Source organism: Acipenser ruthenus, chromosome 5 (assembly GCF_902713425.1).
Source record: "Acipenser ruthenus chromosome 5, fAciRut3.2 maternal haplotype, whole genome shotgun sequence".
NCBI classification, from domain to species: Eukaryota; Metazoa; Chordata; class Actinopteri; order Acipenseriformes; family Acipenseridae; genus Acipenser; species Acipenser ruthenus.
Window position 1 is genome coordinate 59,529,940 of NC_081193.1, and position 18,566 is coordinate 59,548,505.

At 36.5% G+C, this 18,566-nt stretch overlaps 1 protein-coding gene across 3 annotated transcripts in view; it reads left to right on the forward strand.

The window, feature by feature from the left end:
• The first annotated feature begins 202 nt into the window (after positions 1–202).
• The window catches only part of rhoua (ras homolog family member Ua), a 153,510-nt gene continuing 135,146 nt past the window's right edge, over positions 203–18,566 (forward strand). Inside the window, exons 1-3 of one of the 3 annotated variants that reach the window (XM_034004860.3) lie at positions 249–836; positions 2,058–2,116; positions 14,752–17,880. In XM_034004860.3, the coding sequence (XP_033860751.1) occupies positions 587–836; positions 2,058–2,116; positions 14,752–15,207 (765 nt within the window). In that variant the 5' untranslated portion in view covers positions 249–586 and the 3' untranslated portion in view covers positions 15,208–17,880. Of the gene's footprint in view, positions 837–2,057; positions 2,117–14,751; positions 17,881–18,566 lie in introns of those variants that run through there. The other 2 variants (XM_034004865.3, XM_059024344.1) reach the window with 2 other exon arrangements.

Here is an 18,566-nt window from a genome sequence, read left to right on the forward strand (position 1 = left end):
CCTGACAGGAGAATTTCGTGTTACCTTTGTAAGGACAGCGAAATAAACCCTCCTCTGGAATACATCAGTGGGGGAGGATGTGCACTTGACCAATCAAGAACTTAGAAACAGTTTGATATTTTGATTGACTTACCAGTCACCCAATGAATAAGACGTGCGTTTGTCGTGGTCCCGGGATTCCTCCAGTGGCTGCTATGATTGGTCAATGAAGAATCAGGATTGCACTTTTTTTTTTTTGAGTTACAAAGGTTCGAAATGATGTCATACTTTTAGGATAACAGGGTATTGGAATACTGGACTGACCAAGGCTCCATCTGGAGATTAGAGATACGTGAGTTTAAATGGAAGTGAACCCAACTCTTCATATCTTATTATATTATTGCAACATTTGCATTTGATTTGCGTTTTACTAATTTGGATAATATTTGTTATTTTAAATGGATTGGCACCACCAGCGCTGTTTTGTTTAATTAAAAGATTGTTCAAACCAGAGAGAGAGAGAGAAAGAGAATGTCAGAGCTCCTAATGTGGCCCGCTGTGTGTTGTTAACTGGGTACGGGGGTCGACCGCCTGGTATCAGATTGCGATGCCGCCGCGGGGAATGTCGGAATACAAACCCGTTTCAGTGTCGGAGATCCCACCAGTGCCCCCTCGGAGGGTGCGGAGCAGGGAGTTGTCCTCTGCATCACGATGTCGGTCCGGTTCGACCACAGAACGAAAGGTTAAGTGTGTACTGATCGGGGATGGAGCCGTGGGTAAAACAAGCCTTGTCGTCAGCTACACTACCAATGGATATCCAAACGAGTACATCCCGACTGCATTTGATAACTTTGCAGGTAAATATTAAATAGGGACAATCTGGCAATATAATTTACTTTAAATCGAGAAGAAACCAATTGTATGCAAACCAAATCCTGCATGATTATATTTATAATAGTTGACGTCATGACTGGGCTAGTCTAATTTTTGTTGAATAGTGGGGGGGTACCACAATTTAGAAGGTATATTATTTGTATGCAACTATGTTAGTATATTTTCACAGAATATTAATGTAACTATTGACAACTGTTTAAATGTAGTAACCATATCAGTTCAAGTGTACAAATCGAAGAAGAGTAAGACAAGTCTGTATCTATCCTCGCCGCTGTTTTTTTTTTTCTTTCAGTTTTACACTGAGCAATTCCATCTGGTGCATTTATCAGCCTTGCCTTAGAAACTCCCAGGAGATGTGAAGAATAGAAAGCTTTCCTCAAAAAATAAAAAGTGTGAAATTTGCTCTCTCAGTTGGCAGTTTTCTTTGCCAATAAACAACGTATTTTTGATAACATAAATAGACTGAACAGTGGTCTACATGTACACGGATGTGAAAAAAACACACAAAAACTACACCACAGTGTCTTGCCCGGTATCTTTTTTTTGTCAGTATTTGATATTTTACAAAGTCGTCTATTTTTGTGTACCTATATTTAACTCCAGTCTTGAGAAACCTTAAAATATTCCACCATAACTATACTATATACATATGAAAATAACATAAAAAAGAAGTCTTCCACAACACTGTAACAAATCGGAAGAAAAACGAAGCGTGGGCAGAAAAGGTTTACTGCACTAAGTGATGCATGTTAATATAGTTCTGCCTTTCCTCGCTCTTAAGTTTTTACTCCTTTTAGATTTTTCTTTTACATAACAAATGGTATTTCTCTAGTTTTTATACCTGTTCTCGTGTTTAGTTTTTTTTTTGTGTGTGTGTGTGAGTACAGATCAATGGGCAGTCTCACAGATTATTATTATTATTATTATTATTATTATTATTATTATTTAATCATTAACTTGACTAAGGAAAATACTTTTAGTTCACTGGTTCTCCAGATTCTTGGTTTGGGTGAAATTAGATGAAAAGCTTTGCAGGCAACTGGAGTGTAAGTGTAAGTGATAGACCTATTTCCAGCCCTCTGGGTCATTACATGGAAACTAATTGGAGTGAACCATTCAAACGTGGTCTTTCTCATAGAAAGTGTTGAACAGTCTCATTAATGTCCATGTTTTCCTTTTTCTAGCTGTAGTGGCTGTTGATGGCAGGCCTGTGAAACTTCAGCTCTGTGACACAGCTGGGCAGGTCAGTATGGTTAATTAAAAAAAAAACATTTATTTCTACACTTTCGCCAAACAATTCATTCTTCTTAATGGTGACACTTCAAATGTAAAAAACTTTTTTATGAACATAAACATATTGCCAGTTATAGTTTGGGTGACAAGACGTCCCAGTTTTCTATCAAAGGTCCTGGTGCCCTGACATTTCTCAAAATCTTAAAAATGTCCCAGTTTTCAACCACTTCATGTCAAAGTAACGTACACAACTGCTTTTTATATAACTTAGTTTATGGCACCTGCACTGAAAACTAAATAAAATTAAAAAAAAGTACTAGGGTAATCAAGAACATTATTTTTATGAAGTGATTAACCCAGATATATGTGCATTTTCCTCAGTACACAATGCATTTTCATTCAGTTTATATTAAATATGAATCTACAATTATGTGTAATATATGGTGATTTCGTAGCTGTTCAGATCTGGCGGGATGTAGCCCAGACAGAGCAGCGAGAGGTTACACTTGCAAGCCTCCGAATCCACCAGGTTAACCCACATCCCCAGCATCAATAAATATAGCCTGCCGCAGTGAGTAAAAAAAGTAAATATATTTAACAGCGATCTATAGAATGTATTATTATTATTATTATTATTATTATTATTATTATTATTATTTATTTTAATAATAAACTCAATACAAAAGTAGCAATACGTATAGCATAATATGGCAAGTTAAACTATTTAGCCACATATGATACACCCTGGAGTGTACAGAAATTAGCTAGCTGCTTAAAAAACAAACAGATAATACTAAAAGTGAGAGGATTGCTATTTAAATAACCATTAGAATAGCCTATATGTAAATGGTTTGGGGGGGGGGGTAACCTGTAATATTACTTTTGTCAATAGCAAGGTAATATAACACGTTAGGTTTTTAATGGGAGTAATAATATTTCCGAAAAAAATAAACGACTTTGTCTCGTTACCCTGGTACACATCGACATTAGTTGTCTTTTCCTTTTTAAAGCCAAAGTAAATTTCCGTTTCTAAACTCTAAGCAAATAAAATATCTAAATAATGTGTCAAATGTGATTTTCCTATTGCTAACTGCCAAGACCAGTTTCAGAAAGCAGCGCCACCATGTTTGTAGTATCCGGCTTAAAGAGTAAGTAGTGGGGTTCCGAAAAATATACTTATTACACATCCCCACGTGTTGCTGCAACTGTTTAAATAATGTACCTGTAATTGTTTTATTATTATTAACATCCTGACAACTTTTTACACTTACAACTTTGAAGTGTGTTTCAAAGGTCTTTTGTAAAAATAAATCGTACAGTATCATCTGTCGAGCCATGTTAGTATAAAATAGCTGAAGTCAATAGTAAATTAGGGCTAAGCCTCCTCCAGGGTAGTCTTAAAGTTAATTCCATTAAGAATAAGACAAGTCCAAATTGATGACTTGGTCAGTCTTAGATCTAAGTAAGCTTTGTGAATATCAATCAATCACAATCTTTATTTTATATAGCGCCTTTCATAGTGGACCACCATCACAAAGCGCGTATGGCCCCAGCAGTCCTGGTCTCCTTTCTCGGGTACCATGCCCTGCCTACAAGCAACAAGATAAAATACTACAAGGTTAACTGGCTTGCATACAGAGCTTAATTCAGTAACCTAAGCTCCTTTTGATGCGATACAGCAAGGACTGTTTATATATAGTTTGACTGAATGTACACTTTGAAGAACTCAAATTTCATGAATATGCAAAATACAACAGTTCAATTGATGCATAGGTTGAGATATCGCTACCCATCTTCACTTTTCTCCACACAATTAAACGGTTTGTTGCCCGACACAAAACTTGAGGTTTTTAAGCGCTGACACGCTGTTTTTAATTTACAAAATAAACAAAATTTAAAACAAAAACCTAGCTCTCTCCGAGCACTAACTACACACTTCAGGATCCTATCTAAATAACCGGACAGGTAAGCTGTTTACCGGTTTTAAAAACACAGTTTCACACGCACAAAACAAAAAGGCTTCACACAATACCTTTTGAATATAACTGAACACACTCTGTCGGGATTCTTCCCACAGCAGAGCCCCCAGTAGACTGGCTGCTGTTCTTATATACACTGCAGCTGGCTGCAATTTGCAATAATCACCATCCGACAGTAATTAACAAACAATTATCAATAGTACAATTAATAAACACTCATTTTTATGTTTTTCCACAGGGCCTTGTGCCCTGTCTCACAATAGATATATAATATGTACAGTGTCTATAGAAAGTCTACACCCCCTTGAACTTTTTTCACATTTTGTTGTGTCAGTGCCTCAGAGTTTCATGCATTTAAATTAGGATTTTTTTCCATTTATCTACACACCATACTCCACACTGTTAAGGGGAAAAAACGTTTTTATTGAGAAAAAAAATTATATATTAAAAATACAAAACTGAAAGATCATAATTGGATAAGTCTCCACCCCCCTGAGTTCATACTTGGTGGAAGCACCTTTGGCAACAATTACAGCTGTGAGTCTGTTGGGATAGGTCTCTACCAACTTTGCACACCTAGATTTGGCAATATTTGACCATTCTTCTTTACAAAACTGTTCAAGCTCTGTCAAGTTCCTTGATGGACAGCAATCTTCAAGTCATGCCACAAATTTTCGATTGGATTTAGGTCGGGGCTCTGACTGGGCCACTCAAGGACATTTATCTTTTTGTTCCTTAGCCACTCCAGTGTAGCTTTGGCTGTGTGCTTTGGGTCGCTGTCATGCTGAAGGGTGAACTTCCGTCCCAGTTTCAGCTTTCTTGCAGAGGGCAGCAGGTTTTCCTCAAGGACTTCTCTGTACTTTGCTCCATTCATGTTCTCTTCTATCCTGACAAGTGCCCCAGTCCCTGCCAATGAGAAACATCCCCTTAACATGATGCTGCCACCACCATGCTTACAGTAGGAATGGTGTTCTTTGGGTGATGCGCTGTGTTGGGTTTGCGCCAAACGTAACGCTTTGCATTTAGGGCAAAAAGTTCCATTTTAGTTTCGTCAGACCACAAAACTTTTTGCCACATGGCTACAGAATCTCCTGAGTGTTTTTTTGCATACTTCAAATGGGATTCAAGGTGGGCTTTCTTGAGTAATGGCTTCCTTCTTGCCACCTTACCATACAGGCCAGATTTGTGGAGCGCTTGGGATATTGTTGTCAACTGCACACTTTGACCAGTCTTGGCCATAAAAGCATCTAGCTCTTGCAAAGTTGCCATTGGCCTCTTGGTAGCCTCTCTGATCAGTCTCCTTCTTGCTCGGTCATCCAGTTTGGAGGGACGGCCTGATCTAGGCAGGGTCTTGGTGGTGCCATACACCTTCCACTTCTTAATAATCGTCTTGACCGTGCTCCAAGGGATATTCAAGGCCTTTTATATATTTTTTTTATACCCATCCCCTGATTTGTGCCTTTCAACTACTTTGTCCCAGAGTTCTTTTGAAAGCACCTTGGTGCTCATGGTTGAGTCTTTGCTTTGATATGCAGTACCCAGCAGAGGGAACCTACAGGAACTGCTGAATTTATCCTGAAATCATGGTGTGTGATTTTGAAGGCGAAGGTGATTTTGAATTACTTTTAAACAGCGAGTGTGAAAATAAATTGGACCTGACAGGCGCTGAATAAATGGACCGCAAAGGGTTAATGCAACACAGCGCACATGCCCTGGAGTGTTATCCCACTTATAAAACGGATCCAATTTAAAAAAAAAAAAAAGTATTATATATTCTTCAGCTTTGGAGAAAAATATTCACTCAAACAAGGTCCTGTAAACATTAAACTGGAGGTTTTCAACGTATCCATTTATTGTAATTAATTCAAATGAATGAAGCCTCCATGCTGCTCTCAATCGCTCCATAAACAGAGCTAACATAACCCGCAATGTTAGCCTTGTTAGTGACCAAGCATTTAAAAATGCCAATCATGTATTTTTGTTGATAATGAAAAGATACAGAAAAGGAGGCAAAGACAAAGTTCACTATCCACGCATTACTACCGCTGACCTGGAGAAGCCAATACAAAAATACATGAGTGGTATTTTTAAATGCTTGGTCACTAACAGGCTATCATTGCGGTTTATGTCAGCACTGTTTACGGAGCGATTGAGACCAGCATGGAGGCTAAAATAACAAAATGGATTACAGTACTCTTAACCAGCCGAACTACGCACTGAAGCGTAGAATTATCGTAACAGGCCATTTATATTTTGAAGACACTGTTTTAAAATTGATTACCATTTCTTTATGTTTCATCAAATCAATAATAAAAACACCAGCTGCACAAAATGTTTTGTTTTCTTCGATTTCATGAAGTTGTTGACTAAATCTTTGTATCTCTTGGTTTTGCTTCTTCTAATTCTAGTCATTCTACTGTCATGCCTCTGAAAAATCAAATGTGATGAAAGGAATGTCAATCATTTTTAAAAACTGTAAAAGCCCTCTCACAACAATGTGTATATTTATAGAGAGTTTAATATGTTGTGTGTTGATCATTTATTAATTGATTTGTGCTTCGGCAAAAATAAGTTCCGCCGAACTGCAGGGTAAAAATCCTCAACAGCCAATCAGCGTGCAGCATCCAAACATTCTGTTTTATAAATAAAGATTATAGCTGGAGGTGTAGAGCTGATTACGAAACAGAAGACAGACAACAAAGTTCACAATCCAAACAGACATTTATTTTTGTAATCTCGGTCTGGTGACCACAAAGAATAATTACACAGCATTTGTGTACAATTGTGAACGTAATTAAGTATAATTGGATACGACAAAACAAAACAAACACGAAACACTCATGGTACAATTATAGTTCTCCTTTAGCGGTTTGCTCGCAACCATAACAAAGGAACAGATCACCTAGCCACTCCCCCCTTTTGTGCCGTCAGTCACGCCCCCTTGGTTAACGAGTGCAACCGTTTCTCCTCCAATCCGCGGTTGCCACATTGCTTCCCTTCTGGGGTGATGACTTTGTGTACCGTAGCTCCGCCCCCTTTCTAAGTGGCCGACTAACACCTTTCCCTGAAATGAATTGTCAGACCATCCAGTCTGGGGCACACTGTTCCCTTTTACACAGCGCCCTCACAGGTCGGAAGGGAGATTTATGACCAAGATTCATTCTTTCTCTGTCACACTTTGATTGTGCTGGTACCTGATGGATGCATTGTAACTAATTCACATAAATACATTTCTGCTGTAATTATCACTTTAAAAATAAGTCTGTTTTTTTTTTCCCCTCTGTAAATTTGTGCTAATGAAAATTAAACTAGAACTGTGCTTTATGTGATTTTTTTTTTTTTTTTAAATATAAATGCTCAGTAATTGTATCCCGCTAAGCAGTAAATGGCAAAACAACGCAGACTACATTTAAGTGTAGTTCTCAAACTTAATGGACCGATAATAAAAATAATAAATGAGCACTGGAGCACTGAAACAGGACTGGCTCAGCGAGAATGGAAATACCCAAACGGCAGTGAACAGTGAGTGAGTAAGATTCGCAAGAACTGGACACTGTACAAATTCCCTTAAAACCGGATGTCTGGTCGAAAACCAGACAGCTGGCAAAGCCTAGACTGTCTACTTTTCATTGATGGTACCAACATGAATCATAGTCAACAGACTCAGAAAAATGGAGCTTGAATAAGAGTAGCGATAAAAAAAAAACTACCATGGAACCGCAGCAAGGGTTTTATACCAAAGCACTTGGGTTGGAGCGGGGGGGTACCTATAGCGGCTGTATTGCTTCAATACAATATGTACTGAATACCTAGTGCACAAGACATTGTAACAGAAGTGTTATGATAGAATAAGTATGAAACATAAAATATACGCTAACAGTAATAATTTCATTTTGGAAAACTGAGCACTGAGTAGGCTAAAGTACTGTACCTTAAAACAAACAAAAAAAAAATTTGAAAGGTTGCAGGACAGAGGAAGGCACATCTGCAGTGTCCAAGAAACTGGTTTCAGAAAGATAGAAGACATAAAAAAGACAAGAAACAGAGAAACCTCTTGTTTGTCTACAGTTTGCAAAAAGATGTTCACCCGGTATGAAGTATTTCGTTGAGCTATGTTTCGGTTTGTTTAGTTATTTTCAGCAGACTAGGATGGGACCAGGGAATACATGTTCTAAAGATACATCGGGGTACCCTGCACTGTGCAAATAAGTTGCAAGTAATAAAGTGTAAGTATCCATTTATGTTTATTTTGTAAAGGTTGCAGCCCTACTTCTTGGGTTCAAAAATAAATTAGCAAGAGCTGTATATGAAGATCCCAACGGGGGTTCCAGTAACATACGGTCTGTGTTTGGAATTGGAAACGGTTCAACAGCTGAGATTTTGTAATCGCAATTTAGAACTTGTATGAACTGGAAAGCATTTTTCAAAACACTGTTTTCTTTTTTATTTTGTAAACAAGTTAGCATTAACAAGGCACATTATCTTAGGAGGCTGTGTGGTCCAGTGGTTTAAGAAAAGGGCTTGTATCCAGGAGATCCTTGGTTCAAATCCCCCCTCACCCACAGACTCATTGTGTGACCCTGAGCAAGTCACTTAACCTCCTTGTGCTCCGTCTTTCGGGTGAGACGTAATTGTAAGTGACTCTGCAGCTGATGCATAGTTCACACACCCTAGTCTTTGTAAGTCGCCTTGGATAAAGGCGTCTGCTAAATAAACTAATAATAATAATTACAAGAAATTATATATAATTTTATTTATTCAGACCAGAATCAAGATTATCGTGAGGATTTCCAGCCGATATAATTGATAACAGAAAATTGCATTATTGTCCAACACTACTGTATATGTATGAGTATCGCAAGCGGCTTCAATTGCGTGTACATAAACATGGATTTTTATTTGTATTTAAATAATAAAAGAATGATTACTGTTCTATATAACATATTTCTAAGCTACATGTGAATGTTTTATTTCATGTATATGGATTAACCCTATAGGATTTTCAATCAAATATAAACAGTTGCTATGGTGACGGTCACAAGTAAATTATGCAAATTAGTAGAAGGTTCGAACCTTTGGTAATGTGTTCCAAACCCTCGATGGTCAAAATGTACCCTTCTTTACAACCTAATGATGGTCTTTTCTGTAGACATTTAAAGTGAGTCAGCCATTTGCTTCTAAACACATGCATCAGTTAATCTCCTGTTATCTGATTGCCTTTAACTGTCTAAAATATCCATTAGAATGTTTAGGTGCCACTAAATCATGAGAGTCGGTGTTAGTGCTACACACAGAACAAACAGAAAAGTACCAAATAACAGAAGCGTGGGTTGGAATTCTCTACATTTAATAATATCAAACTACGGTGAGGATCGGTCATAAATTATGCTGTGCTATTTTAAAAACATGTTGGGCCTTATTTTTCCTTAGGCAAGTGCAAAGCCATTTAATTTGGCAAACTTCTTGAGTAATAGGTATGATAAAACCTTTATTGTGTAACCAAACCTTTTAGCATCTGTCTCTCTATAAGAACATCTTTATAGAACTGGCATAGCAGTAACAAATGATGAGCTATAAAATATATACAATATAAAAGGGTTTTGTAATTGGAATTTATGTAAGACAGTTTATTTTAGTGTTTCATAATATCCAGGGCTCTCCAGAACTTTCCCATTGAGGGTCCAGGACTCTAAACTAAAACAACTGAAGGTCCCAGAGGAAAAGGGTGAGGGGGGCCAATAAAGTACAAAGTACGGTTTCCAGATTTCCAGCAGTAAAACCGAGATTTCTTTCTTCAATTAAAATAACTAAATATAATAACACAATCGTAATTTGAAAGTTAAACATTGTGTGTATTTATTATAGATCATAATAATTAATTGTATTCTTTCTATTGTCATCTGACCAAAACTGGCTAAGAGACCCCCCCCCCCCCCCCCCCCCCCGGGATGCCACTGAAGCGTTCTCTAGATAAGACACAGAACCGGACACAGTATGCCGAGGCCAATCGCAATATTAACAGAATAAGAGAAAAACAATAGGCAAGTGTATGTTAATAAACTATAATAATATAGTGACGTTAATAAACTAACTGACAAACTAAATGTACAAAGCGCCCCTACATCTGGTACAAATGCAGCAGCGGCTCAAACAGTAATTATGAATACAAGACTATTCAAGACGAGCATGAATTTTAACACAATGGTTTTTAACCCAGCACCCCTACACCTTAAAAAATGCAGCAGCAGCTCTAGATTAATCTTGTGATAAATCCGTTTTGAAGAGTTTGAAAAAAACATCTGAATTTGAGTTTGATGATGATGAGTTATCATGTTACAAAACAGTACTGTATTAGTTTTGAATCGGTTAGCAACGAATCGCTATTGGGGCCAAAAAGGTGTTCTTTTAGTGGAGTTCCTGTTCCTTTAGGCGGAGCATTTACAATGAGAAAAATCTGTTTCATCACAAAGTTGTTCCCTAAGCGGAAGTGCTCTCTTAGGAGGTGTTCCTATATGCGGAGACTACTGTATGTATGTATGTATGTATGTATGTACAGTATGTATATATTAGAGGTCGGCACGGGTAGAAAATCTGGAACCAGGTACCAGGCGTGAAAAATACCCGGGTACTCTGACCTTTTTCAGGTAATGATTTAAAACAAAAAAAAAAAAAAAAAAAAAATCACATTTGAATGTTTTAAGTGCATGATACATATTTAAATACTATATAGTACACATACATTTAGTCCCTTCAGATCTGTAGACTTGTGTAACCTTTTTCAGTACTGGAAACAATAATAATAATACCTTCATTGTTCATTTCTTGTAAAGACGCCGACATATCTGAATTTTGTTCATCGCGGTTTTCTTTTGAAACCTCTCCAATCACATGAAAATAATTTGTTATTTTCCTCATCTTGGTTTGACAACTTTTAGGAGTTTCAAGTGGCACACGTGCACCTAAATTAAAATTTACGTTTCCATAAGCAAATTTTTAGTCGCATATGCGACCAAATTACTCCCACTGTAGAGCCCTTCTGTTATGCTGTTTTGTTTCTGATTTAGTTCCTGAGAATAGTCGCTGCAGTTACTGTTACTGAGGTGTACATGCATGTTATTGTTTTCTGTAAAACTGATATCCTGTCAGTTAAGAAAAGGCTTAATGGAAACGTTAATGTTGTCTTTATAACGCTGGCCAGAGACCTGCGCTTACAACTTTATTGTCATATTTTCTACATTTTCTTTAAATTCTCAAAGTAATAAATCAAAACCCGGATAGTAAAGAGACCCCGGGTAGCGTCGGGTAATTTAAAACCCGGGTTTTCGGGTACCTGTGCTGACCTCTAGTGTGTGTAGATGTATGTGTGTGTATATGTGTGTGTGTGTGTGTGTGTATATATATATATATATATATATATATATATATATATATATATATATATACACACACATACACACATACACACACACACACACACATATACAGAGGTCTGCAATTCGTATCGCCCAATGTCCGGGACAACAGGATTTGTGTGAGGGACAGCAAGTATTGCCATTATTAAACTTTGCCCGTCGGACAAGTAGTTTTTATTTATTTATTTTTACTATGTTCATTCTGTTGCTAGAAAGGGTATGTTTATAAATAGTCACGCAAGTTTTTAAAATTGCGGAAGTCTACCAGTTACACAAATATTTTAAAAAGTGTTTACGTCCCACCCCTATCACGTCTGATTGGCTAGCTGTGGAAGAAGCTGATCTTCTATTGGTTACAAAGAAACCCAGAAATGGCTGCCCGAGAGCCTCTGTCAAGGCACAGTCTAATCTTATAAACTATTATTATTATTTATGTTTTTTGTAAATTAGCAAATAAGTGATACTGCTTTCTAATACATTAAAATGACATTTAAATGCAGCAATCTAGTAAAGTTACAAAAAAACAAACGTATGTTTGCAGATTACAAAAAATTGGTTTGTATAATTTGTAACACTTTGTAGTAAAGCGTGCACTTTACTGTTTAGAAGCATTTCGAGACAAACTTTGCCTGATTTTTGTTCTTATGATTTGAGTGTTGCTAACCTAGTTTGCTATTTTACCATGTTTAATTTTTTTTTTAGATTTAAACGCTATTTTATTTTTTACTAGATTTGAACAGAAGCAAAATGAGTTATTTTATTGGACATGCACAATCCATCAGTTTGTGAAACTATTAAAACATGAAGATTGACAAATATGTTTAGAATGATAGAAATTAAATGCTTATATATGAGATTATCTGTACAATATTTTGTTATTATTTTAAAATAAAATACAGGCAGGGAAAGAATGTTGCCCCCCCCCCCCCCCCCCCAAAAAAAAAGAAAATTACACCAGGCTATGAAACCAGGACCCCCCTGCTGCAACAGTGTTCCAGGTAACCATCGTGGGACAGGATGTTAGATGAGGAAAAATAGCTGTAGAATCTTGTACACTGTAAAAAATATATATAATAGAAATAAACAAAAGAAAAAACATATTTTGTCTTTGCAGAATTTGATGGAGTCTATTGTAAATATTGCATGCATTTTGGTAGCAAAACATTACAAAATGCAGAGAAACGTGACAGGTTATACACAAATCCTTTAAAAATCTGGGTTCAAAAACTGAAAGAACATCAAGGAAAATCAGAATTGCACAAAGCAGCAGTAATAGTTGGCAATGATTTCATATCAGTGATGCAACAAACTAAAACACCTGGGACCGGTTTTTCAAAACTGTAGTAATCACATTTCCACGTTTGATCTGGATAATATTGTGCAATTGGGTTTTTCAAAACATCACAATGCAATCGGGATTACTGTGATCCAGATTTCGTTTTGTTAATCCGATTGCACTTTTAATCACAATTAAATGTTGCAGTTGGGTTTTTCAGAATTTAAAGAGGAGATCAGGATCACTTTGATCCAAAATACCAGAATTATTGTGATCCTACTGCGGAGGTGGATTTAGTTTTTAAATGATCATAGAACATTGATATTTTGTTTGGATTGTCATAGCAAACGCACTCTATATGTCCAAATAGAGTGTTAGAATATAATATTTACATGCAAGCAAAAAGAAAAACATGTATTTAGTGGTTATAGCTTTAATAAAAAAGCACACGCATACCCCTTCACATACACCTCCTTAAAGGTCGTCTGAGAGATGCTGGACTCCCGACCGACGAGAAAGACGACGAAGATGTCTAAAAACACATATCCTTTTTTCAAAGGTTTTATTTTTATTCAATTTAGATTTAGTTATTTCATTTCTGCTAAGTAGCCATGAATAAAATAACCATTATTTGCATGCGTTATATGTGCACTAATATTAAAAGTGATTTAGATTTATTCATTATTACCACAATCGTATTTCTTTTGTTAAATTAGGTTATATCATAAATAAGGCCTCTTTTAAAAAATAAAAAAATATTAAAAAAAACAATAATAATAATATTAAGAACTAGCCTACTTCAAAAAACTGGATTTCGTAATTGTGATTATTTGTTATCTGGATAAATGTAATCCAGCAGTGACATTTTCTGAAAAACCAGATCAAAATGATCCAGATAAAAGTAATCTCGATCACAAAATGTAGGATTACAAAATCTTTGATCAAGATTAAGAGTTTTGAAAAACCGGCCCCTGGACATTGAGTTGGATTCAGCTTATAGAGAAAGAGTGGGTTAAAAAACAGGCAGAAGCTATTTTTATGTTTGAATCACTCCCAGGTATTGCTTATTATAGTTGTACTCTAAGTATGTTACTTAAATGTACAAGTAAATGTGTTCCAAACTGCACTGAAAGAAACATTTCCTTAAAGTATGTTATACATTTGTTGAGATCACAGGGAACCTTTTGTGTAATTTGAAGAGTTTAGTGAACCAGTCAAGCTACAAGGCTAGATCCGCCCCAGTTATTTGATTGATTTTGTTCACTGTTAAATAAAACCAAAATCATACACGTTATATTCTATTTTTTTGTGTGTGTTTTGTGGGACAAGTAGATTTTTAAGAAGTACAAGTAGATTTTTAAGAAATACAAGTAGATTTTTAAGAAGTACAAGTAGAATTTTCTAGCCAAATTGCTGCCACAGAGTTTGAACCAGTCAACATGCTGAAGCTTGCACTTCACACAGCGCAAGTGTATTACCAGCATGATAAAAAAAATAAAAATAAATGCAGTGGGGCTGCCCGTATCAGACGGAAAGACGTGCAAACTGAGAGTCTGGACAAGCCAAGCATGCGTAAAGGACGCGGGTACCGCGTCCCTGAGAGCCTTGATATCAGCATAAGGATTAAACATTTTAATTGATTTCTTGCATGTGTCACAGGGCCGTTACTTTGTGTTTTTAAAGAAGATTCAATGACAATGATTTATTAAACTACACAGATCTTTTTTGTGGCAGCAGAGTTGGTATTGTTAAGATATCAAGGTAAAGATATGTTCCATGGAACAGAAGTATTCATAATACTAATATTAAAGTGTTGAGGAAAGGAAACCAAGATAGTGCTGTGTTTTCTATAAATAAGGTGATAAAGAGCTTATACTTTTGAGATCCCAATCCCATATAGGATCTATAGCTGTAATCAATCCCTTTTCTCTGTTGGGATCCTAAATGATATCTGGTTCAATTTGTTTTTCATATACAGGATGAATTCGACAAGCTTCGACCTATGTGCTACACCAACACAGGCATCTTTTTGCTGTGCTTCAGTGTAGTCAGTCCTTCCTCGTTCCAGAATGTGACCGAGAAATGGGTTCAGGAAATCCGGTGCCACTGCCCCAACACCCCCATAGTGCTGGTGGGGACGCAGTGTGACCTGCGGGAGGACGTGAAGGTGCTGATTGAACTGGCCAAATGCAGAGAGAAGCCAGTGGACGAGGAGGAGGCACAACACTGTGCAGAGGAGATAAAAGCTGTCTCTTACATGGAGTGCTCTGCACTGACTCAGAAAAACCTCAAAGAAGTGTTTGACACTGCCATTGTGGCGAGCATCCAACACGCAGACGCCCAGCCGCTTCAGAAAAAAACAAAAAAACGGACTCCGGACAAAATGAAGAACCTCTCTAAATCGTGGTGGAAAAAGTACTGCTGTTTTGTATAGCTATAGTAGTGAAATGCACCACTGACCCACGCCACAGAATGAGATAATATATAAGCTACATTAGCTCAATATAAATGTTCTGTTTTTCTTTTTTCTTGCACTTGTTCAGAAGACTTTGAGTGGTGCTGGTGACAGTGTGCACTGAATGTCGGCGAGTCCCACAGCCTCCCCAGGAGGGTTCTGTCTTTGTTTCAAATGCAGACTGTTGCAGCAGGAGCAAGAATAGTACATGGCGATCCCCCTGAAATTGTGGCTGCTGGGAAGCTTTGTTTTGCTTATAATACTGTTGCACAACCTTTATCAAAGCTAGGGCAGAGGGCAGAGGCAATGACCTAGGAACTACCTATATGTGTTTAGAAGGTTCTTTTAAACAAATAAAAATGCTGCATAACTGAGGAATACCCCCTCCCCATTTCCCATTCCCCAGCCCTAATCAAGTAGTGCCTAATGTACTTAGAAAAATATTTTTGTGCCGTTTCAAAGTAATAAATGCAGAAGAGGAATGGGTGATAGAAAATGATCTAATTCCTAATATATTCTACAGTAATACAGGCCTAGATGTAATTCAAAGGATTAGGTCTGTTGAAGAAGGTGGTTCTATTCCCCACTCATTGGCATATGATTAGTATACAATGATTCAGATACACATCTTTTTACATTCCTGGGCTTAATTTGAAACTTTATTGTTAGCATGTTTTTTTTTATTTTTTATTATTATTAAAAATAAAGACACAAATGTTTAGTTCAGTAATATAGTAAGAATGAATGTAGGTGTACTATGATATGAAATAAAAGTTGTGTTTGTATGATCATTTAAGTGCAGTTAAACAATGATATGGATAGCCACATTATGAATGTTAGATACAGGAAAAATGTAACTAAATCAGTGTAAAGAATGTCTTTAACTAGGTTAGTAAGACAACATGGGTTTATCAGCTACTTTAAAGCTAACTATTTTTTTTTTCCAATGGAATTAACATGCCTGACCCTCAATTGACATGTAATGGGTAATGTTGGGAGGGTTTCCCGTAAAAGGTGAACATGTCTCCCTTATAAAAGTTTACCACAGTAAATTTGCATGCTAATTTTGCAGTTTTTCCATGGTTTACCATGCTTTACATGACCTCTCTGTGCTTTACCATGCTGTCCTCACCCCTTGCTATGATTTTACTATGGTACACGTTTATAAAGGTTAACCCACTTCTTATTTGTTAAAGAGTAGAGCTGTAGTATACAGTATATACAAGAAACTTGCTGTATCCTGTGTTGCTGTGATAGTTTGTTAACGTTTTTTAAAAAGACAGCTTGGGAATCAAACATTTCTCAGCTTTCACTTAATATTATTTATCCAATGCTGGCGCTTTGATTGAAATGAATGCCGCTTGCAGGACCCAGACAACGAGCCTTGTCCCAAAAGGGAGCACTATGATGCTACAAATTCACACATCATTGGTCAGAAATCAGCTGGGCAATTCAACTGAAGTCCTCTTTCTCGTCACGAAGTGAACATTTAGTAATGTGTTCAGTTTTATCCCCAATACTATTTATGACCATAATGTGTGAATAACAATAGCAAAACAATCGGCACATATATTGCTGCAATACAGCAGAGGTAAAGTAATGTGTTTCTGTAAACCTTTAGGCATACTGTGTTAATGTACACAGTCCAGCCTTGGCCTTGTATGAATTGCACATATGTTTACTTTTACTGGGATGTCCACAATGTTATTCTTTGTTTGGTGAAGTACATTTGAATACAGTTGTCTATACTAGCTAGAACCCGATGTTGATAGTCAAAATGAGTTTTTTCCCCAATCAAAGTGTCTACATAAACAATCACAGTACAACCACTGTACCTTTTAATATAAATGTAAAGCGATGAACTATATTGTAAAAATTAGAGCTGGATTTCTGGTTGGCACATTTACAAAGACAACAGGCACAAGGTATAGTTAAAGTGCAGATCAAGATAACCACGGTTTGACTGTGTCTGAATGCAGTCACATCCCCAGTGAGGTTATTTTCAATGTGGAAGCATCTAAAAAAACAACATAAGTCTTTTTTGTAAGTTATTCCACTGCTACTATTATTATACTATTATAAGAAGTAATTAAAAAATGTAGACAGGGGCATATATCTTTTTAAAATTATAATTCAACAGCGTGAATCTTGGGTAGACCTCTTGGGATATTAATATCTATCTATTGCAGGGACGCATTATAAACTGACTGAATAATTACTCCAATGTGTGAGAACGAATGCCTTTTCTGCGTATTGAATGTGAAATGAGAAGTCTTGCAGGGGTTACTACAGGGTTTCCCACTCCTTTTGCCAGTGTTCCTTCTTGTTACACCTTTTTTAGTCACATTCCTTCAATGACTTAAGTTGTTTGAGACATAGCAGGATTAAGCAGGTTGTCTGAACAAATCTATTGAAGTAGTTGACTGGAAAACCTAATTGTGGGGGACCAAACAAGGGGTTCCTTTCTAAACTTGCAAATGTTAGTTTAGTCAAAATTTAATACATGTTGTGATCTGTCTTGGGGTTTGTTTTACAACGAATCACATGTATCCTCTGTACTCAGTATCACAAGACCTTTAATAACTCAACTGCACTTTTTTACATTTGTACAGGAGTCATTGATTATTCTTTTCTAATAAAGTATTAAATTTATTCTGTGTGGTTTTTCAATCCATTTCCTGTTTGTTTAATGTTGTAATCTAGGTATGCGTAGACATTTTGTGAGTTGTTTGTATTACAGTGTTCTCTTGCAATCCAATTTACACAAAACAAAACTGAAAATATCTCGGACAGAGAACAGTAGTTAAAAGTCAAGTATTTCAATGTGAGGTGACATTTACCAAATTAACTGAAGCTACAAAGGTAGTGTAATTTTGGTAACTCCATTAAGACTCAATGGTCTGTATTTTCCACTTTATTAAATTGTGTTGAAAATGACACTTAAGAGAAATACTCCTATTAAAGGGACATGCAATATTTGTCTAAATATAAAATACAATAAAATATGAAACGAGTGCAAATACAGAAAGGGGATCATTAATTTTCCCACGACTTATTGCAGCACAGTGGTGAATGCGGCCCAATATTCTTTTCATAGGTCCATTTAGTGCTTATACTCCTCTCTTCCAAGAGAATGTACTTTAACTCAGTCTCACCTTTACAGAGCCACATGTTAAAAGCAGAGACAATGTTGTGAGAGAAAGCTAGTAAAAGGAGAAGTCACGGTTATTGGAAGTTTTAATGTTTTACTATATATTGTGATAATTATTTGCAGAGTTATCATCCAATCCTAATCCTCAATTAATCTTAATACAGCTGCATTTTAACTCAGCATTAAT